Source organism: Patella vulgata, chromosome 3 (assembly GCF_932274485.2).
Source record: "Patella vulgata chromosome 3, xgPatVulg1.2, whole genome shotgun sequence".
Classification (NCBI taxonomy): Eukaryota; Metazoa; Mollusca; class Gastropoda; family Patellidae; genus Patella; species Patella vulgata.
In genome coordinates, this window is record NC_065881.2 from 14,014,408 (window position 1) to 14,039,332 (window position 24,925).

General features: G+C 37.1%; 1 protein-coding gene across 1 annotated transcript in view; it reads left to right on the forward strand.

Moving 5' to 3' along the window:
- Positions 1 to 20,103, forward strand: part of LOC126816195 (octopamine receptor beta-2R) — a 101,685-nt gene extending 81,582 nt beyond the window's left edge. Inside the window, exon 3 of the mRNA XM_050542462.2 lies at positions 16,960 to 20,103. Coding sequence (XP_050398419.1) covers positions 17,097 to 18,233 — 1,137 coding nt within the window. The 5' untranslated portion in view covers positions 16,960 to 17,096 and the 3' untranslated portion in view covers positions 18,234 to 20,103. The remainder of the gene's footprint in view (positions 1 to 16,959) is intronic.
- The last annotated feature ends 4,822 nt before the right edge of the window (positions 20,104 to 24,925 follow it).

Here is a 24,925-nt window from a genome sequence, read left to right on the forward strand (position 1 = left end):
GTGTGTTTTATTTTTAGCTAAATCTTATGTTTACAGTAAACAATTTCGGAAATATGCACAGACAGTGAATAACAAACATAATATTATACATTTCTGGAGGGTAACTAGAAAGATATTTAAAGTTCTTAATTAAAAAACAAATCCGATAATTAGTAAGATTAAAATTCGAATTTTGGCCAATTATTATGGCTTGCAAAGACGTATGCTCACTTTAAGTTTCCCTTTTCAAATTAGTTCTACTTATTTTATCAGCCAAATCCGATAATTAGTAAGATTAAAAGTCGAATTATGACAACAAATTATTATGGTTTGCAAAGACGTATACCCACTTTAAATTTCCTTTTTATTTCTATTTATTTTATCAGCCAAATCCTAACAAAGTAATTTGTATCCCAGAAAAAAAGTAATTGTAGGTAATTACAGGTAAATATTTTATAATCCATTCAATTAAAGAGTCTGAGCTTCACTAAGCCCTATAGATCTTTAAAATAATAAACGCCTTAAATTCATCATATTATGTTCTCGAAATATCAACCGATCAAGTCTCTGATAGATAATCTAGTAAGAATTTATTGTGGCCTATTTTTTTCTCTTCCCAGATTAAAATTAATTGTAGGCTAAACGGAAACACGTTTAATCCACTTAATCAGAGAATCAAAAATATACACACTTTTAAGATGCATTATGTAAGATTTAGATAAAGAGCTGATCGTTCTTGCTATAATAGTTATATTAAAGATGTAAAATGTAGATAAATAGCTGGTTGTTTTTGCTATAACAGTTATATTCAAGATGCTTTGTGTAAGATTTAGATAAAGAGAGAGAGAGAAATGGGGTTTAACGTCCATTCGACACAAACTAGGTCATTTCGGGACTAACATATGGTTTTAATTTTATTTCTATAATTTTAGCAGTGGGAGGAAACCGGAGGACCCGGAGAAAACCCACGAGGTTGGAGAGGCGACCCTACTCCTTGTCACGTACAACCGGGTATTCGAAACCACGCCAGTTGACTCAATGACATGCCGTATGATACAGCACGCACGCGCTAACCATTCCCCCCCCCCCCACCAAGATTTAGATAAAGAGCTGGCCGTTCTTGCTAGAATAGTTATATTGAAGATATATTATGTAAGTTTTAGAAATAGAGTATAACAGTTATATTAAAGATGCTTTATGTAAGATTTAGATAAAGAGCTGGTCGTTCTTGCTATAAGAGTTATGTTAAAACTGCATTATGTAAGGTTTAGATAAAGCGCTGACCGTTCTTGCTATAATAGTTATATTAAATATATATTATGTAAGATTTAGATAAAGAGCTGATCATTCTTGCTATAATTGTTCAAAAATACATAATGCAAAATGAATGTATTGAAAGTTGATCAGGGGGCTTGTCATGTGGATAAATCGTCATGTCATTCATATAACATTTGAGGCCAAGTGAAATGAGATGAAATGCAATGGCGTTTAATGTCCTACAGTTCTGCTCTGACTTAGCTAAAGAAGACGGGCATACGCCAAACAGTGTGATATAAGGAAAACTTTACCCGGACAGCCGCGCTACGGTTCACTCTAATATCGAATTTAAACTGCCAAGGGATCGTTTGGGCGTACGTCAATGTCTAGACGGGACTTTGGTTTTTCGTCCCATCCGAACTACTACACCTTGTCTCTTGCCAGGCCGTTTGTCTAGCACCACTGGCAAGAGGGAACCACACCGATAAATCCGGATGAACTTTTCTCGGCCAACGCAGGGATCGAACATGGGACCTCCAGGTTAGCGAACGAACGTCTTACTCGCTGAGTCATCGTTCCTTTTCTTCAATTAGTGTTTAACCTCCGCTTCTACCGAGGGTGAAATCACAGACAAGTTGTCTTACTTTTATTATCTTAGCACATGCGCAGGCATGGGTATTTCCTCTGGGGAGAAAACCAGAATACCCCTATCGCCAAGCCACATACGCTCACACCAGGGATTGAAACCGCAAGCGCCACGTCATGTCACCCCAAGGCCCTTAATTGAGCCTACGTGGCTCCCGAGGCCAAAATAAAGACCTGCAATATGCAGATGTAGCTCTTGCATACGGCATCTTTTAAACCCCATTTCATTTATTTGCATACGGCATCTTTAAAATCACCTGATGTTCTCAAAATATCAACCGATCAAGTTTCGGTTACTCTATTAAAAACTGTGTTTGGCCTAATTTTCTCATCTCTTTCGTAATCTTCAAATTATTTCTATAAACGTAACAGGATATTCTAAGTTACGATAAACTAGGAACTAATTTAAACATAAGGGAATAATTTAAACTGTTTTTATACGCCCACATAGAAATGTGGACGTATATTGCCGTCGCCCCCGTCCGTCCGTCCATCGTCCACAATTTCTTGTGAACGCTCTAACGCTAAACGTTATCGTCCAATTGTTGTAAAATTGATATATGTTGTTTACATTAGTGAGATGAAGAAGCCTTTTTAATTTAAATAATTTTTGTTTATAACGTCTAGAGTTATTGCCCTTGTTTCACTTTGTTCAACCTTGTTAATGCTCGATTGATGAAAGTTATCATCAAATTTTAACAATTACTGTAGATTACTTCCAGAGTTGAGACCCTTGTTTCAATTTGTAGAACCTTGTGAAACCTCAAACGGCAAAAATTATAATCTGATCTGTATGGAACTGTCTTGTAAAGGCCCCTAATTACCTACAATGGATTAAATATGCGACAACCCTTGTCGACCGCACGGACGATTTAGCCACTGTGGGCGTATGTTTCGTTGCCTGGCAACCTATCTCTGATCTGGATTTCCCTTATCAAATCTCTCGATAATTTAAGTAATGACATATAAAATACCAAACCATGTTTGCAATATAACCACTACTATATGTTTACTGTAGGGACCAACGAACATGTTGAATCAATTACATCACTTCCGGGGCAGCCACGGTGGCTAGGTGGGTAAGGGGCTGGCTCGCTACCCTGGAGGTCGGGTGTTCGATCCCTGCATTGGCCGAGAAAGTTCATCCCGATTTTCCGACGTGGTTTCCCCTTGTCAGTGATGCAGGACAGAGGGCCTGACAAGGACAGCTGTCTAGTCCTTCGGATGAGACGAAAAACAAAGGTCCCGTGTAAACATTGGAATGCACGTAAAAGATCCCTTGGCAGTTGGAATTCGATATAACAGTAGGCGATAGTGCCGCTGCCCGGGCAAAATTTCCCTCATAGCACACTGTATGGTGTATGCCCGTCTTCATTAGCCCAGTATAGGAGCAGAACAGTAGGATGTTAAACCCCATTTCATCACATCACTTCCGGTTATAATCAAAATGACTAAGTCGCTTACCAAACTTTTTTTCGTCTGTTACAGGGAGGGGGAATAATCTCTAAATATATATATTTGAAATTTGTGAAACGGTGGGGGACGGTTGGGATTACTTCGGAATATATATTTAAAATTTATGAAATCCATGTTGAAAATCGTTGGTCTTCTCCTTTAAGCCTTCATGCCGATGGGTTGGATGGCCGAATGGTTAGGTCTGTATCATTAGGTCAGTCATTGAGTCAACTGGCCTGGTTTCGATTCCCCGGTTATACGTGACCAGGAGTAGGGTGGGTTTTCGCCGGGTCCTCCGGTTTCCTACCATTGCTAAAGACCTCTACGCACAAGTGAATTATTGAAATAAATTGAATCATATGTTAGTCCCGAAATGATCTAGTTTGTGTCGAGCAGATGTTGATGGCCGAATGGTTAGCACGTGCGTGCTGTATCATACGGCCTGTCATTGAGTCAACTGGCGTGGTTTCGAATCCCCGGTTGTACGTGACAAGGGGTAGGGTCGCCTGTCCAACCTCGTGGGTTTTCTCCGGGTCCCCCGGTTTCCTCCCACTGCTAAAGACCCCTACGCGCAAACGAATTATTGAAATAAAATTAAACCATATGTTAGTCCCGAAATGACCTAGTTTGTGTCGAGTGGACGTTAAACCCAATCTCTCTCTCTCTCTCTCTCTCTCTCTCTCTCTCTCTCTGTTAAATCAGCGTATGATTTTCCACCCGGCAACATGTAATGCTCAATATTTTGCATAATAATCGAAATTTAAAAGCAAATTGATCAGTATTAATGTTGTTGTTTTGTCATGAAAATATGGGATCATAATATCCAATGTTTAAGATACAATGAACACTTTATAATCAGTACACGAGTCGTGTTTCCTATGGTTTCGGCCGACATTTGTAATGGATAAAGAGCAAAATGGCGTATAAGACAATACGGAAGTAATTAGTAAGCTTATACACAAACGACACAATGATAATAAAAACACGTGTAGAATGGACTAAGCAGGTGTAAACGGCTGTTGTTCAGTTTGGCCCTTTCACGTATTTCACCGAACATAGACCCATTTCCGTCTATTTCAATCTTACAATGAATAGAGCTACTCATCCTTTAAATCAAAGCTGAAGACAACTGTTCATGACAAACTACTTTTGTTAGAAGCTGTTATTTCTACATGTATGATGATAATTACCTGTGATTTGATCATGCCCCCACAATTCGTCAGGTGGACGGCATATTTAATGGGTGTAGACCTTTGATGTATTCCATACATTTTTTAGTTGTCGGTTAAATGGTCGATCTGGAAGTTATCCAGGAATTAATGAAATTTGCCAGGATGTATTCTTCATGATCTACCAGTTAATACACCTTGGTGATATACCACAGTAAAATTAAATGTGAATTAGCTATTTGACCTTCTCATGTGAGAAGTGGTATATATGTGTTATAGAAATCCTACACCCACTCTGTCTTGTGTAGGCGCCAATAACACAGTTTTAGTGTGGACATTTTAGTGAACCTTCTTATTGTTAAGGTGTTTTTTTTTATTGTGGGTGTTTATTTAAGGCATTCTTAATGTGGAATTCTTAAAGAGCCTCCTGATTGTAGAGGTTTTAATTGGAGCTTTGTATTGGGAAGCTTTTGAATGGACTTTTTATTTGGAAGGTTTTCGACGAGCTTGCCTTTTAATTGTCTTGTTATTGTAAACTTATTTAATGTGCCCTCTCACTGTAGAAGTGGTCTTATTGCTAATGTTTATAATGATCCTTCTTAAAGCGGAAATTGCAAATTTTCTAAGAAAGTCAAAACGTAATTATTTCTATGTCTTTTGCTCAATAGGTTGTCAACACAAAATTAGGTGTCATTCTCACACTTAAAACTCATTTACCCAGGAAATAATAACACAATTACCTCCCTTGTTTTCTATTCTCCACCATGGAGTAGCTTTTTTCAAACGTTTGAAAATGAAGAGGAAAATGATATTTTTGCCAATTTCTCAGCTGGCAATAGTGAATTATAGGATTAATAGGATTATTCTTTTACAAGGTAGGACTGTTTATGGATACCATCTATTTTCAGGCTTTATTTTAATAAATTTTAAAAATATAACTTAAAAATTTGCAATTTCCGCTTTAATATAAACATTTCGTTTAAACACACTTTCTAATGGTGGAAACCTCTAATCAACCTTCGTATTGCAGAGAGATTTATCATAGAAGTTCTTATCGTAATCAACTGGCGGGGTTTCGATTCTCCGGTTGTACGTGACAAGGAGTAGCGTCGCCTGTCCAACCTCGTGGGTTTTCTCCGGGTCTTCCGGTTTCCTCACACTGCTAAAGACCCCTACGCGCAAGCGAATGATTGAAATAAAATTGAACCATGTGTTAGTCCCGAAATGACCTAGTTTGTGTCGAATGGACGTTAAACCCCATTTCTCTCTCTCTCTCTCTCTCTCTCTCTCTCTCTCTCTTATCGTAAAAGTATACACTGCACTTTCTTGTGGAAGCTTTTAATGAGCTTATTTTTATTGTTCGTGTTTTTATTGTAGAATATTGTATATCGCCTTCATATTGTGGAATGTTTTGGTAGGTCTTCTTATTGTGTCTTTTTTATGGGCCTTCTTATTGTGGATGTTTCAAATGGGTCTTTTCATTGGGAAGCTTTGTAACATGCTTGCTTATTGTCAAAGTTTTTTGGGATTTTTTTAAGAGAATTCTTATTTTGAACGTTTTAATGACCGTTCAAAGGTTTTCGTAACGTGGAAGCTTTAAATAATGAGTCTTTTTTATTCTGGGTGTTTTAATGTGCCTTCTGATTGATTGTGGAAGGTTTTCTTACCGAGAAAGTTGTTAATAAGCCTTTTTATTACGAATGGGTTTAATTGCTCCTTTTTATCGTGAATGGTTTGAACGCGTTTTCTCTTTGTATAGGTTCTTAATACACTTTCTTTTTGTCGAGGACAAGGACAGCTGTCTGGTCGTTCGGATGGGACGAAAAACCGAGGTCCCGTGTACACATTGGCTTGCACGGAAAAGATCACTTGACAGTTAGAATTCGGTTTAAGAGTAGACCGTACTCAAACTCTATGGCGTATGCCCGTCTTCATTAGCCCAGTTCGGAGCAGAACAGCAGGAGATTAAACACTATTTCATTTCATTTCTTTTTGTGGAGATTTGTAATGAACCTTTATATTGTAAATAAACTATTGGACATACTTATGGAAAAACAGCTACTGTTTTATTTAGAAGTTTTGAACGAGAATTGATTTAGTAGAAAAAAATTGTAATGCGCCTCCTTATCGTGAAATGTGACTCCATGTCTTTTATAAAGTGTGTGTAATGAGCCTTGTATTGTAAACTGAAAGTTGTTTATTAGTAATGAAGTTTTAAAGCATATTTCGGTGTTTATTAGCGGAACATCGTGATACAATAATTAACATTAATCATCTTTAGTTAATGGCTTTCAGCGTTAAATATATCACTAATAGGGTTATTTATATGGCATATTTTATATTAAAGAAGTTGTTTTGAATACTGTTTATGATATATCTTGACTTCTGGTATGTCATGACTAATTACAAAACCCGTTAGTTCTATTATCTGAGGGGGGTTGGATGGCCGAATGGTTAGCACATGCGCGCTGTATTATAAGGTATGCCCCGGAAATATTGAGTACAGGCGAATTGGATCATACATTGTGAACTTCCTGTATACATCACATCGTCCTTCACAAACTGCAAATAGGAAGAAACCTCTTCATTGGGTTGGGATGACTCAGTGGTCTAGAGTACATATCTGTATTTGTGGATAATGTTCTTCGATACCTTCGGCAATTTTCGCAGTTTCCCTCTATTGAGACCCATGTGTTTCGAAGTTATTTAAAAGAGATTTTCAATTTTGTATAGAGCTAAACGCTCTACGATTTGGAATAGGTTTTCAAATGAAATGAAATGGGGTTTAACGTCATACTGTTCTGCTCCTATACAGGGCTAATGAAGACGAGCATACGCCATACAGTGTGCTATGAGGGAAATTTTGCCCGGGCAGCGGCACTATCGCCTACTCTTATATCGAATTCCAACTGCCAAGGGATCTTTTACGTGCATTCTAATGTATACACGGGACCTCGGTTTTTCGTCTCATCCGAAGGACTAGACAGCTGTCCTTGTCAGGCCCTCCGTTCTGCACCCCTGACAAGGGGAAACCACGTCGGAAAATCAGGATGAACTTTCTCGGCCAATGCAGGGATCGAACACCCGACATCCAGGCTAGTGAGCCAGCGTCTTAACCACCTAGCCACCGTGGCTCCCGGTTTTCAAATGAGACCATCTTAAACGTGATTTTAGCAAGACAGCTAATATAATTTCGACTTTCATTAGACATTATTATGATAAATGTTTAAACAAAATAATCATATTCTCAACTATGGTTTAATTTTCTTTTTTTAACTGTTTAAACATACATTATGCAAGATCTAAATCTGCCTATTGCAGGTCTTTCTTTAAGCCTGAAATATTATCTAAATTAATAATTAGAAATTAATTAACGTATCCAGACCATAATCAACTCTCTATGTCATCGCTAGCCTGTGATGTTTACTGGATTAGGATACCATTTGCTGCTCCACTTTCTATCTTAAATTAATCATGAATTGGATAATCGAGACTATGTTTTTTTTTATCGTACCAACTTTACTAATGATGATCGAGTCTAGGCCGAGAATCCAATCGCTAAAATCTCGGTTCATAGTGGATCAATTTGACTGAAATTTTCAGCAAATTGCCTTTACATTATCTAGTTTTTAACTATTATAGGGAGAACTGTCAGCTCTTTATCTAATCTCCCATAATGTATCTTTAATATCCTTTGATTATTATTGTTGTAGAATGAATTATGTCTTTTTGTATATTTTGTGAATAAATTTACCTGCAAGACAAAAAAAAGCCTGTGGCGCATCGTACTCCAGTTCGTCGGTCACCTCTGGCTTGTGGTCGGGGTGTCGATCCCTTGTGTGAGCGTATGTGGCCTGGAGAGAGGGGGCGCCTTCTCAGCCGCGTGGGGTTACTCCGGATAATCAAGATTCCTCCGACAGAAAAAAAACACATGCGCTGATTATACTAAAACAATAATTTAAAAAATGAGAAAACTTGTCTTTGATACCACCCTCTGTGGAAGTGGACGTTAATCCCTAAGGCAAATCATTAATATCGACAAATTAAATCATTAGTTCTAACAATACTATACATCCACAATATTGTTTATTTTTTAATATCAATACACAACATTGTTTGAAGCAATTCTATTCGTATTACACAAAGCTAATTTGTGCTGTTTGATGTCATTCTTATCCCGTTTTAGAACTAATAAACACCTATGAAATAAGTTGAAATAAAAAATTAAGTATAAATTGTGTGGGATACCAATAATAGAGCTATATCTAGTATTTTATCAGTGCATCTCTGACATCGGATATGGGAAAAGGTCTCCGTTTTTTTTTTCTGTAAACAAAACAGAAATTTGTGTAGGATGACACCAACAGGAAATTTGTTATTTCATAAACCACGATTCCTCTTTATTTATGGTAGATTGGAGGTGGGATTCTTTTTAAAAAATTATATTGCGCATGAACATGAGAGGAGCTGATACTATAAATATAAATAGTGTTATTTAAAAGTATATGTTTAAAAGTATATCCGACATTTCGACCACACGCCTGCATTAAGCACAAACTAGTGTTACCTGCTTGACCTTGGTGGTCCTATTTTTTTAAAAAAATTCGGTTCGGTTCATATTTATCTGATCGGAGCTGTTAGACCTACAAGTACGCAAAGTCGGATCCGTATATTGGAATTCACAGATGGAGATTTGTAGATTGTGCTATTCGTTTCGGATCGGACAAATATGACACCATACAGACCAAATATTAATCATTTGGATAGTATAGGCAACTGCAGCATCGGGTGAATCAGGCTAGGAGAGTGTATACAGCGCCGATTTTACCTACAGGCTTGGCAACCATTTTCAAGGCGATGATCGTGGGCGGGGCTCTCTTATTCTAAATCCGACACCGGGAGAGAGAGAGAGATAGAGAAATGGGGTTTAACGTTCACTAGACACAAACTAGGTCATTTCGGGACTAACACATGGTTCAATTTCAATAATTCGCTTGCGCGTACGGGTCTTTAGCAGTGGGAGGAAACCGGAGGACCCGGAGAAAAACCACGAGGTTGGACAGGCGACCCTACTCCTTGTCACGTACAACCGGGGAATCGAAACCCCGCCAGTTGACTCAATGACAGACCGTATGATACAGCACGCGCGTGCTAACCATTCGGCCATCCAACCCCCCAACACTGGGAGTGTATACTATTTCAACAGGTGGGATTAGAAACGTGTGTAGTATTTCATTCTGACAATGAAGGGTATATGTTATCGGAACATTAACAATCCGCACGGGTCGTAAAGCAACCTTAAAGATCCATGTGGATCGTATCGGGTGCCTTTGGCTGGGATGGCGTATATACTATTTCAATACGTGGGAGTAGAATCGTGTGTAGAATTTTCAGTCTGACAATGAATGGTATATAATATCTGAACCTTCAAAACTTCAAAATCCATTCGGATCGTATCAGAATCTTCAAAATCCATTCAGATCGTATCGGTACTTTCGAAATCAATTCGGATCGTATTGGAACTTTCAAAATCCATTCGGATCGTATCGGAAGGTTCAAAAACCGTTCGGATTGTATTGCAACCTTCAAAATCCATTCGGATCGTATCGGGTCTTTGAAAATCCATTAGGATCGTATGAGAACCTTCAAAATCCATTCGGATCGTATCGTATCCGTCAAAATCCATTTAGATCGTTCCACAACCTTCAAAAGCCATTTGGATCGTATCGGATCTTCAAAAGCCATTCAGATCATATAGGGAACCTTCAAATTATATTGGATGCACGTGGCTCAGGCGAAGTACATCCTGTTTCAATACGTGGGAGAAGGATCTAGTGTACTAGTCTGACAATGAATGGTATCTATTATTAGAATATATTAGTGTTATTTATGTTGGGTTAATTATTTACTGTGAAGGTTGAGCTAGCTAAGAGATGGGGGCAGTAGAAAGAGATTTAGATTGGTTTAACAGAAGCTGGATGGTTCTGTCTGTTATACCTGTCGTCACTTCATCATTTTTACCATGTTTTTCATCATAGACAAAGTTTTTCTTTCTTTGTTGATTGAATTATCAGCTCATCACCATCTTCGTACACCAAGTATTATTGTTCATATTCGAAAGATTGTTCGGGGTCATATTACGTATTGATCTGTGTGGTTCTTCGGACACCATCTTCGTACACCAAGTGTTTCTATGTACGAAAGATTGTTTGGGGTCATAATATTAAGTGTTGATCCGTGTGGTTCTTCGGACGCCATCTTCGTGCACCAAATTTTATTGTTTATATACGGAAGATTGTTTGGGTCTTATTTAGATTATCTGGACGATTCTGCTGACATCTTCGTAAAGCAGGTACGTAGATATGTTTTGTTGTTCCAACAAAGAACTAACAGCGGTCGTGTTTTTTTATCGGTGTATTAGATTTTCGCTATCTGTATCATCCAGAAAATCATTCGACGCAATTCAAGGTAATGTAATAATAAAGAGCTTCCACTCTAGTAACATTGTGTTGCTCTGCTTTGTAACTAGTAGCATTTTGTACAAAGTACGTTAATAACGACGCTCTGCTTTGAAACGTTGTAACAATTTGTACAAAGTACGTCAATAACGACTTTGCTTCTCTGCTGTAACGTGGAAATAGTATGTATGCAGTAGTCTGGTGATATTGTGTACAAAGTACGTTAAAACCGACGTGCTTCTCTGCTGTAACGTGATAACATACATCATGTAGCCTTGTGACATTCTGTACAAAGTACGTTAAAAACGACGCTATGTAATTATGTTTAAGAAAGATGTGATATGTCACGTTGTAACATATTGTACAAGGTACGCCAATAACGACGCTCTGCTCTGCTTGTAACTTTTTAACACACTGCACAAAGTACATTATCCACGACGTTATGCTGTGCTGTATGGTTGTAACACTATGTTCAATGTACGTCAATGATAAAATTATAGAAATGTAAGATTCACAAAAAGAAACCGCCATTGCCGATTGTAAAAAGACCATTTTAGTCAAAATTTCAATTATCCATAAATTCTTACAGTTTGTTATTGAACCATTTACATTTTAAATATGTGTAGCAAATCTCTGTACACAGAGATACATCTATTTCGAAAATAGATCTCTGCCCTAAATGGCCGCCATATCCAAAAATTCGCATACTGTTTTGTAATGCGTTTCTACTCCGTTTCACATCTGTCATACACACAAAGACTAAACAATCTTTTTTTTATTTTATTAAATGGAAGCAGAATAAATACGTTAAAAATCCTCGAAGTATACTTAGTGTTTTCGACTAAAATCGTCGATTTAGGACTTAGTGTCTGTTCTCAACCGGTGCTAATTGTAGACAGCCAGCCTAGGTTTAGTATGATCTTTCCTTGTCAATCACCTTTTATAATACTTGGGGCGCTATTGACAAAAAAACCCCTCTTATCCAGGATCTAGGAATAATAAAATATAAGTATTTTAATGATTGGACTGGCCGTGGTGTGTTATGCAGCTTCTACCTGTACTATCTAATTATAGACTGAACCATGTCATGAAAATAATAGACATATATCAGATTCCTGCTCCATAATCCAACCAACAGGTAACAAAAGACTAAACATACAATACAAAAAATACAACCATACTTAAATTACTAATTACTTAAACATTAACTTGAGGATATATAATAATTATGTTAAGGCCTGTGTTGTTTTGGGTGGGTATGTATATTGAATGTCCCCCTGAAAACTAAAAAAATATAATAAATAAACAGACTATACAAAAAAATACAGTCATACTTAAATTACGAAATACTTAATTGTGGTAAGCCTTTGTTGTTTTGTGGTGTATGTATACTGACTGTTCTGCTGATCACAATATATGCATTCTAGAATGTTGATAACAAGCTAACCCAAAAACGAACCTTATCATATTTCATAAACATGTATTAGTAATTGAAGTATAGGTCGATGGTTAGATTAACAATACAGATGAATACATAGATATAAATACCGGTTTTCAGATACTAATTATCTCAACACAAAGGTGTTTATAAATGTATGTCTTGTCACGAAGACCTCATGTATCCTACACAAGATTGTTATCATATATTTAACATTTAGATGGAATAACAGATTAAGTAAACATTGTAATGTTGTTCTTAAATTGATAATTAAATAGGGTTTAAAAAAATAAAGTAATGAGTTTTGAGTTTCAAGCTGAGCGAACCCTATACGTATGTTACATTGTTCTTTCTGTAGATAATAGGCGAAGATTCTCGTTAAAATACTACAATTAAAGCTTACGTCCTGGTTCAATTTGCAAGTAGAGGCATTTCCAGAAGGCTTTACTTATAATAATAATAATAATAATAATAAGAGTTCTTATAAAGCGCTAGAATCCAAACAGTATTGTTTGCTCAAAGTGCTAACAAAGTTTACAGGAAACAGTTATAAATATGAACACTGAAACAAGTAAGTTTTGAGTTTTTGTTTAAAGACGCTTAGTGATGGATGGGACTGTCCGTAGATGTAGTGACAGAGAGTTCCGTGTATCTGCAGCATTGTAGGCAAATGATCTGCAGCCAAAAGTTTTCAGGTTATACTTTGGAACTGTTAATAAACACTGTTTCTCGAAATCTTAACTAAAGTTAAAATCAAAATTTGAGAAGATACTTCAATTTTGATTGGCTAAGCATTAAAATCAGTCTAATAGTATCCAATCAATTACTAAAATTTGGATTTTATCTTAGTTAAAATTTCATGAAACAGGCCCTAGAACGGGGTGGTCTAGATGCAGAGTTTTTATGAATTAAATTACATAGATAGCCTGGTGCTGTGCCGTGTATACACCGATAAGTTAGAGAATAGAGAATGGTATATGTACAGTAAGTGTAAATCAATCTTTTTAAAATGAAGCGCTTTGGAACTTAAGTGTAAGTACCTTTATTAGGCCAATCTTAATTCCTCACATTTCGTTGATCACTAGTATTCATATCCGTTATATCCGAATTGCATGGCGGATGCTTGTAGACATGTTGGTGTAGACTTAGAAACATGTGTTCGCATTTACATGGTCTGTCAGATTATGGTGAGTGAAAGGATAACCGAGTTAAGAGGTTGGTTAGGTTGAAATGTTGGGCGGATAGTTGCATTTTGACTAGTATACTACTTTCAGTTTGTGTATCTCAAGATTTGCATTCTAAATCTCATATGGTTTGAGCAAGACGTTGCCACGTGTTGCTCCATTTGTGGTAGAAAGCGTTCAACAACCCCAACCGAAGTTTGGCAAAAAAGTTAGAGCCATTCTAAAAAAACGAGAAAATCAATATTGACCACCAACAATGCTTCTCCCTTAGAGATGGTAGTTATACATCTTGTCATGCCAAACTATGGATGCTGTGTTTTGTTGAACGTGATGGTTAGAATTTTGATTGACAAGGGAATTATTTACACGTGTGTGGGTGTGTTTTGTGAGTGTATCCGATTAATGAGTCCGTGTTGATATATACTAGATGAGATATAACATACATCTGTTGGAAGTCTAACCTAAAGCATGTTGATTGTTGATGGGTCGTTCCATTCTGCACACGGTGAACTGTCTACTTTGCGAATAGATATCTGCGCTGAATGACCGCCATGTTGAAAAACTATGCGGTTCTAGCCCGTGTTACATCTTTCTTACACAAAAATACTAAATACACATTTTCAGTTCTTTTAATTGGAAGCATGGTCAACACTTCCCTAAATTCTCGAAGTTTGCTTTAGAGCTTTCAACTAAAATCGTCGATTTAGTGAGCAAAATGTCGGTCAGTTTGCTTCGTGTCTGTTTTCAAAAGGAGAATAATTGTGGACCGTGTATTTTTCGTATGGAGTCGTACATGAGGTTAAAGGGAATCTGCCGTTCTGCACACAGATTCATCTACTCTACTTTGAGAATAGATCTCTGCCCTAAATGGTCGCCATATACAACAATATTGTATATTGTTTTGTAATGCGGTCCTACGCAGGTTCACATCTGCTATGCACAAAAAGACTAATTAAACATTTTCAAATTAAATTAATTGGAAAAGGCACAAATACTTCCCAAAATTCTCGAAGTCTACTTTAGTGTTTTCGGCTAAAATCGTCGAATTAGTAAGCAAAATGTCGGTCAATTAGCTTAGTGTCTGTTCTCAAACGGAGCTAATGTATATATAAATTGGGTCGTACATGAAGTAAAGAGAAATCTGTCTGATGTTTGACCCTGGCTTGGTTTGAGGTGGCGGATCATTCATTATGTTTACGATGTATGGCTAATGCATGTTTTAAGGAAGATATTTACAAGTGCATGTTAATAGTAGTATATATTTCATCTACAGGAATTCACGGTATCTTATTATTGTTGTTTGCTCCCGTGTTTTACTTACTAACGTTAAGTGTTATCCAGGTATAAATAGCCTCTTGATAACCGTACAATAAAAGATTATTAGATCACATATTAATTACTCCCTTGCTGTTAGAAGAGGGGGAGGGGGGTGTAACGTCCTACTGTTCTGCTCAGACTGGGCTAACGAGTACGACCCCATACAGTGTGCTATGAATGAAATTGTTCCTTACTCTTATTTCGAATTCCAACCCTCAAGAGTTGTTTTACGGGACATGAGTACACCGACTATCCGACTAGCAAGGGAAAACCACTCCGGAAATCAGAACGAATTCGGGAACTCCTTGTTAGTGGACCAGGGCCTTAGTGGACATCGACTTTTAGTCGAATGGCTGGGCACGTATTCTAGTCTTCTCCGCAATCACTATCCATGGCTCAATCTGGGAAACACAGGAGAAGGGTGCTCTTTAGCAGCCATATTACCCAACCATTAGCCGTTGACCCCTTTCCAAAAACTATTTATCTTCTTCGTAATTGTCATTTGTAATATATTCATGTTATGTTAAATATATACAATGGTTTACAATAATTCATGATAGCAAAACAGATAAATTTAGATAAATGATATTTGTCGAGGTATAAAGACCTGTAACCGGAAGTGACTCCATATATATTGTAAATGTCAAGAGATGATATCCCCTATTTTAAATTCATTGAAAATGAACAACCAAATACAAGAGAGAGACAGAGAGAGAGAGAGAGAGAGAGAGAGAGGGGTGGGGGGTAAAGTTCACTATACACAAACTAAGTCATTTCGGGACTAACGATAATTTATTTCAATAATTCGTTTGCGCGTAGGGGTCTTTAGCAGTGGGAGGAAACCGGAGGACCCAAAGAAAACCCACGAGGTTCGACAGGCGATCCTACTCCTTGTCACGTACAACCGGGAATCGAAACCAAACCAATTGACTCAATAACAGACCTTATGATACAGCGCGCATGTGCTAATCATTCTCCGCCCCCCCCCCCCCCAATACAGATCGGGTAATATAAGAATTGGTAATCCCCACACAACAAAAGCGATCGAATGTCATTTTTTTTTAAAAAAATGTACCCAAATTTATAATTTATATCTGATAAAAAAAACTTAATTGGTAATTACAACTGTTAACCCCCAATAGCGATCATTTGGAGGTTTTATTATTTATAGCCACCAGCCGTTATTTGTAAATTGATCATCTAATATGTGATAAAGAAAACATAATCAAACCATTAATGGTAGATAATATCCCGGCAATTAGATTCAATGGAATAATAAAGACGATACGTACATACGCACTGACTTGTTCATGTCGTCTGTGGGGGATACAACAAATATTAAACTTTCCGTGATTTAAACATGTATCATGCAAGAGCTAAATCTGCCTATTGCATGCAGGTCTTTCTCTGGACCGTAAATGTTATAAACTATTAATTAGACAGTTATTAACATGACAGGACCATGAACAACTCTCGATGCCATCGGATGGCTTTGATCTTAAGTAGATAAGAACGGTTCGGTCATGATTCAATTTAAGAAATGGAGAAACGAGGCCAAGACTCAAATGACCAATACGCTGCTTATAATCAATGCACACATCTTGTCAAAACTACAAACATTGATAACTTCGGGAATTAAAAAATTATGACTACCATTTATTCAAGATAAAAACTAATTTCAGTCAAATTGCTTCATTCTGAATCGTGGTATTAGCGATTCAGTTTTAGGCTAGCCTCGAACGTCGTAACTACCGTTTGTGCGATAATAAACACAGTCTCGATTATCCATTTTTGCGTTAAATCATTCGTCTTTAAAAGGTATTTATATCCACTAAATATCACAGGCTAACGATGGCATCGAGATCTGATTATGGTCTTGATAATTCCCATTACATTAACTTTTATACGAAGGAACTGCCAGCTCTTTATCTATCCTTCCATAATGTCACTTTAATAACAAAACATCACACACAGGAATTGGGTGTGGGCCATGAATCCAAAGAACTACAAATTATAATTTGCTTTTGCTAAATAGATATATTATTTTATCTTTTCAGGAATAGTTGAAAAGACAGATGCCCGATTAATCATCAGCATGGACATTTTGGTTTAGTGTAAATCCTGTGTATCGCATTCGGATTTGTTTCCGCCGATCTGATTTCTTTTTTAATACTACAAAATAAAACTTCTTACGATGGATGTAACTGAAATTGTGAACACAACGATGAATTGGACCCAGCCCGAAGATGAGACGGAGAAAGTGAATAGTTCGTTAGAGACGTTTTTATTGGTATTAAAGGGCGTGGCGATGGTGGCTATTATGTTCGGAGCTGTGTTCGGTAACCTGTTAGTAATTACGAGCGTGATGAAGTTCGAACGCTTGCGTGTCATTACTAATTACTTCATTGTGTCCTTAGCCTTCGCTGATCTCTTAGTCGCCATCTTGGTAATGCCGTTCAACGCAAGTAATGAGATAAGCGAAAAGTGGGTATTTGGGCGGGTGATGTGTGATATCTTTAATGCTAATGACGTGTTATTCAGTACTGCATCTATTCTCCATTTGTGCTGTATTAGTATGGATCGATATATAGCCATTCTGCACCCTTTACAATACGAAACTAAAATGACCAAAACTAGAGTAGCGGTCATGTTGACAATCACGTGGGTGGCCTCGATTTTGATTTCATACATACCTATCCAGTCGCAGCTTTACACGACCAAGCAGAACTATATGGCTTTAGAAAGGGATCATAATGCTTGTTTGTTTATAGTTAATCGAGTCTACGCCGGTGTCTCATCTTGTGTGTCATTCTGGATTCCATGCACTATCATGGTGTTCGTCTATGCCAAAATTTATATGGAAGCACGTAAGCAAGAGAAGTTTATCCAATCAAACGCCGTGTATATGCAGTATAGCCATAGTGAACGTAACCATAGTAACGGCTCGATACAAGAACGTGACGTGCATAGATTCGAACGGAAGAGGATGAAACGTGAACATAAAGCCGCTAAAACTCTGGGGGTAATCATGGGCGCCTTTATTCTCTGCTTTTTACCATTTTTCTCGTGGTATGTGATAACCTCCATGTGTAAAGAAGACTGTCCGTACCCTCCTATCTTGGGTAGCATATTATTTTGGATTGGTTACTTCAATTCGTGCTTAAACCCCATACTTTATGCTTACTTTAACCGCGATTTCAGAACAGCTTTTAAGAAACTTTTAAGACTGGATAGATCGCATTGTGATATGATGGACCCGACTACCCAGGCGCTAAATACTGCTTATAACGACACGAGAGAAACGAACCACATACGGACCTCTTTGTCGTAAATATCCCGGATAAATATAATATACATAATATATAGATATATAATATATAGTGTTTGTTTCTCGAATCATGTTATTGATCAATCTGATATATACCAAGGGGGCCTTATTCATGAACATTTTAAACTAGGGTAGTTTAAGAATGGAGCCTTTTAATTGGTCAAGAAATAAAATTTGTCCTATGATTCGAGTTATCAGCCAATGGGCTATCAGGATTCTTAAAATATTTCAGTTTAAATCTTCATGAATAGGGGCCCTGTTTGATTCAACTCTCAATATTAAAATCGCACGAAACAAAAAAAAAGAGAGCGAAATAATATTTAGATTTGAATAAAATTGAATTATGTAACGGTACCGGTTTAATTCGTGTTAGCCAGACACCTTTATACAACAAGGGATTACAATGTAGCAATATGTTCAATATAGGCCCGAAAAATAAATTCTGTGATTACGGTTACTTGGCCAAAAACAATAGGGACGGTCGTGCTGGTTCTATGGTCTATTTCTAGCTTCATTACTGAGAATTGTTCTTGAAAATAATAAAAATAATTTCAGTGTTGCAATTTGTTTGGAAAAAAATTACTCCAAGCCCGTGTTAAAGCGTCTGGGGAAATAAGAGAAAAAAAAACTTTAGTGTTAGCGATTTTGGTTCGAACAAAAAATTGACCGATAAACACAGATATATTTTACTTTGGACTTGTAATAGAGCTGCGGGTAATTGCTTTAGCTAAACAATTTTATAGTGTGCTTATTGTTTGGATGCCAGAATCTGTCCACCACGCACAAAGTGCAATGAACGAGGGTTGGGGTAAGGTTTAGCTTAGTTGTCTGGGGACAGATTCGATCCATTTGTTGTTTTTCTACCTTGCTATTTTGCATAATATGTTGATGATTGTGTGTTTGCTGGAAAGAGAGAGAGAGAGAGAGATCTATTGTATTTAAAAAGTATTTTGTAAAAGGCATCAAGTTTTTATTTAAATATGTCATTGATTGGTCCCAATATTATAATAGATTAATCCACTATTATGCTTAGGGTTTCATTAAGTCCAAATTCATCTGTCCTCCATCACTGGATAACATATCCTAAGGGGATTGGGGGGGGGCGAATGGTTGACGCGTGTGCGTTGCAACATTAGGTCTCTCATTGAGTCAAGTGGCATAATTTCGATTCACCGCTTGTACGTGACAAGGAGTAGGGTCGCCTGTCCAATCTCGTGGATTTTCTTCGGGTCCCCCGGTTTCCTTCCACTGCTAATGACCACTAAGCGCAAGCGAATTATTGAAATAAAATTGAACCGTACGTTAGTCCCGAAATGACCTAGTTTGTGTCGAGTCGACCATACGCGACAATAAACGCCATTTCTCTCTCTCTATCTCTTTCACTCCAGGCAAACGGACTTGATTATTGTATCTAGAAACCTAATCCTGCGATAGCATTGGTCCACAACCACGTTTCGCAATTATCCAGCGATGAAGGTCAGGGGATTTTATAGGACAATTTCACCCAACCTCTCCTATTGCCAAATGTCAAAATATTATGTAGCTAATTTATATCATATTATAATACCCAAAATAAATCCTGAACATACATAATTTGCCAACAACTGTCACGATTATTACAAGCGTGCATTATTTACTATAATTATTCTTAGATTTTTATATTAATTTAATTCCATGTTGATAATATTGTATTAATGATTTCATATAACATGCATAACTAGGCCCGTAACTAGGTAACTGGGGGGGGGGGGGGCGCATGGTTCGCCCTAAACCACACCCCCTGCAAAAAGTCTAGCCCCCCCCCCCTCAATTCCCCTGTGAAAAAATTGTCGACCATCAACAAATTAGATATACATTGTCCGTCAATTTTACAGCACCCCTGAGAACACTTCCCGCCCCCCCCCCCCGTCGTTGCTCTGAGCTAGTTACGGCCCTGTGCATAATATTTATAATACTTCCTGATATTACCCAAAATGTCCTGCACAGACATAGTTTTCCTACAATTGTTACAACAGTTTCAAGCGTCCACAAATGAGTATAAGAGAAATTTATATGATAAATTAATTCCATGTTGTTAGAATTGTATTAATGATTTTATGTGACATGCATAATAGATCCTTAAATATTGCACAGCCATATTTTCCCCATGACTGTTACTACGGATATCAGTAATATAATTTACTTCCTTACATACAATTTAAATAGGATTGAATTGATGATTATTACTGTAATGAAAGTAAAAAAAAATAATGGCTTGCGACGATGGTGATCACTACTTTTTACCTTAAACCGCAATTGTCTGGGCGTGCGATGATGATTATTACCTTTCCTATAATTCTGGCCTGCGACAATTGTGATCACTACAGTACTTTAAACCTCAATTGTCCGGACGTGCTATGATGCATTTTACCTTACCAACGATGGTGATCAATACATTACCTTAAACCGCAATTGTCTCGGCGTGCGATGATGTTTTTACCTTACCATTATCTCTGGCATGCGACGATGTTTAACACTACCATTACCTTAAACTTCACCTAACTGAACTTAGTTCCTGCTGTCAAAAATGTCAGCAATAAACATCCAATAAATTGTTTTACATTACACCGCGTGACCAAATTCATCAGTTTCAATTTCCTCGTCAGTTATTAGTTCATGTGCAGTGAAAGTTCATTAAGATGGGTATCATAGATACGTTTACAAAAACACACAAAAAAATAACACACCAGAGTTAATTTAAACACAGTTTATAATAAATAAGTAGTTAACCATACTCATCAAAAGTATATATTGTACCCGATTGAACACACGTGTTGGTCCAATCTACGTTATCTCTGATAAGCAAACAACATTTATGGCAGCAAAGCAGGGGAAAAAAACCTGATGAAGTAAACTGCAAGAGACTATCTTTAAAATTTATTCAATATCTTCCTGCTGTGTTTACTGGTATCGTGTTAAAATGTTGATTTATACTCGCTAAAAAATGTCAGAATCTTAAATAATATACCCGTGATTTCTGTGTTAGAAATCGTAAAGAAATTAAGTTATGTCTGTCTCCGAATGATGAAATTGTTTTTGAACGTTATAACAATTACATTTCACCACACGACACGACCGGTGATAATAACGTGTAGTATAGATAAAAAGAAAGTAGAAGTAGACAAAGCAATCAAAACATTCAAATACAAATTAGTTACCTGGAAATATAGGATAAATATGTTTGTATTAAAATAATTATATGTTGGGGGTGGGCGTCACGGAAAGCGGGGAGGCGTACTGTTTCACATAATGGTAGCAATGTTTATTCGCTTGGGATCTATATAATAAAGAACGCGGTAATTAGAGCATTTAGAAAAATGGTGTTCGTGCGTTCTTTCGTGAAGCTTAACGTCCGCAACGACTGATGGTCATATCGCAGACGAATAGGGATGCTAGTTTCGAATGGCTACCGTGGGTGTAATATTCGATTCCACATAGGGTGTCATCGCGCACTGATGTTTCCGACACAACTTGCATGAGGCTGACCATTATTATTCAAGTACTTGGGATTTAGATACACCCTGTTGGATTCTCCAACTAGCCTCGTAAGAAAGTGAAATGTGAAATTAAAAAAGGGGTTGTAGTGACTACATTTAAAAACCGTTTTCTTTTTTAAACAAGGCCCCTGTCTATATATAGAGACAAACTGTTGTATTGTTCTACCCGGTCCGTTTAAAGAAGATGGAAATGTCAAAATAAAAAAAGGGTTGTAATGACTACATTTAAATAAATGTTGCTTTTTATATTAATAAAGAAAACATGTGATATATTTTATTATGTAATTATACTAGTGCTAAATATATAAATTGTTTGTGCCAAGATTTCTGCCATAGATGTTATAATTCATTTAAGTTAATTACACTGTTTCAATTGGCACAGACAGCTGATATAAAGTGGTGTCTTGGTTGCCATTTTGTTACCTACGTAGATCAACACTAAAACAAGACAAATACCAATCTGATTAAAATACAGATCTATATTTCGTTTCGTTTTTTTTTTATATACTTTCGATGACCTCCACTAAATGAAGATCTCACCGGTTACAATTGCAGGCCGCGTCAGGGGTCATACTAGCGGGTTTTGACCACATGACGTCAGGCATTTGATTAACCAATCAGCTTGTTGATGTTTCGAGTGGGATACCCAAATACTCGCCGTAACAGACCATTTCATTGGCTAATCCCTCACACCAAGCAGAACGCGGGTCATATAACAACTCTTCTAGATCCTAGTGTAGTAAAGACAAGTAAAACGAAATTTTGAAGTATTAAAACGAAACGAAATAAGATCTGTGTTTTAATCAGATTGAACAAATGTAATATAACGGTGGATGTCAGTGAAAACGAATAGAATGATAGTACTGCATAAGACATAGTGGGTAAGGTTAAATTTTATTACCGAATCACACTTGCACCAATAATGTTTCAGACTCTTCCTATATGTGACCCTGGGTTCGCCAGTGCAAGGGTTCATGTTCTTTATATATGTAATTGGGTCCATCTATTGTTTTTCATCAAATCAAGTTGGACTCAAATTAAAATATGGAATTCAAAATAGTATCTATGTTTTCCCTTTTGATGTATTATCCGAGAGCCCCATGTTTTAACCCATAAGTGCATAGCCATTTTTTGTTCCCAAACCCCTTTCGTGCATAAGCCTAATTCCCGGCATTGCGACGGAAATTGGTGCTAAATACAAAAAAGAGGAAAAAAGTATTTTCTAACAATGACAAACCTTACAAAGTATATATATATATATTTAGAAAGAGTATAAAAAGGGCTTTCTGAATCTGTAAAGAAAGTAAGAGAAATATTTTTTACATGAATGTAGGTGGAGGTAGAATTGACAACTGGAAATCAGGGGGAAAAAAGTTCCCACTTCTTAGTGCAATAGAAAAATATTTATTGATGCAGAATGTTAGAAATGAAGTATGCTGCTTTCAGAGGCATCTCTTTGGTACACAATACAGAATTATTTTTTTTTTGAAAATATTCAATAACTTTGAAACAGCAGTGGGAGGATACCGGAAAAACCGAAGAAAACCCACGAGGTTAGACAGGCGACATCATCATCCGAGTCACTACTACATTTTGTACAGTCATCAAACCAAAAATTATGATCAAACACACTTAACTGCAGCACAAATATCTACGATTTCTACGTGAAGCAAAAAACGGACAAAAAACCGCTATGTTTCGTAAAAAAAAACCCACAAAAATACACACGCTGTAGCGTAATCCAACTCCAGCAGTATTCCTTGGCAACTATGAATGGGATACTGTACAAATCATGTCCTAAATCGGTGAAAATTCGCGAAAAGTTACAGAAATTTTACTCAAAACATTGCCAGGACGTCGATGCTGGATTTAGACAATGGCGTCCAAAGTGGACTTCCCGTGGAACCACCTTTAGCGCGGTAAATTCAAACTGTTAAAAACGATACGGGAAATTCCGTAGCCATGCAATTTCAGCCTTTGTTTACTCTACGGCGTAGGCCGTAGCCATGCACTTATGGTTTAATGGTGTCGTACCACGGATCTACTGTTGTTATTACTACTACTGCTTGTGATTTACGCCCCCCCCCCCCTGCTCTACGGTGACATCGCAAGCAAACAATCCAGAACTTCTTCTTTGTTTTACAGAAGAATTGTTTTTTTTATGCCAAAACGTCCCATAATTAAATCACAAGTTCCAAAATAATCGTGTCTGTGCACATGTGATCACCGTATTTACAAATTGGCCCACCACAGAAACAAGCAATCAGTCAGTCTCCAGGCTAGTCTCTGTAACGAACGTCGCGTTAAAACCGGTCCCGGCACCCATCACCAACTAGGTCGGACCAATATCTATTAACTGTTTTTGGAAGTATTTTTATCCAACCCAGTGGCTTATTGTTTACCCAGTGGACACAGCCCACAAACCATTGTCCAAATACTCATGTGGCAATCCCGTTCTATTCTGGCCTACATAGAGCATGTCATTTTACACGAGCGTCAGCTGAACTCCGTTAAAACCACTATATGTTAACTCATAATCAATCTGAAAATATGTGTGATTCGACGATCGATAGACAAGTCTGTCTCCAAATTTGTCATGCAATTTAATTAATATACGACCGAAACAACTGTATAGTCTTATCGTGCTAAATTTGATATTCTGGCGATTTCAGTTTAAATTGCTTTGTCTCAAAGTTTGATTTCCGAAAACTAAATGTGTCTAAGGTTATTTTGAATGTAGTGTAATTTACTGTCTGAGTCATATTAAATATTAAAATGAATGTGTCCCGTTTGGACAACCGAATTAATTATATACAAATGTCCAATTTAATTTTCCAACTTACAAATGAAAATCTCTCTTCGACTCATCACAAACTTGGACATCATGAAATGCCAAAACGGAAGCTAATTGCACCAAGCTACGTGATGCATGATTCCTACAATGGGGGTGAAAGTATGCCATATCTGTCGAAATTGTTCACCTCATCTCTTTTACGGCAATGTACAGTGGACCTACTATTGGGGGTAATTTCATACGTAATTAAGGGGTAATTTCATATATAATTAAGAAGTTTGTTCATACGGGACGAAGACACTTAAATATTTAGCATGAACCAAACAGTGAATTTAATTATATTTATTTCATCCAGGGCTACTTTC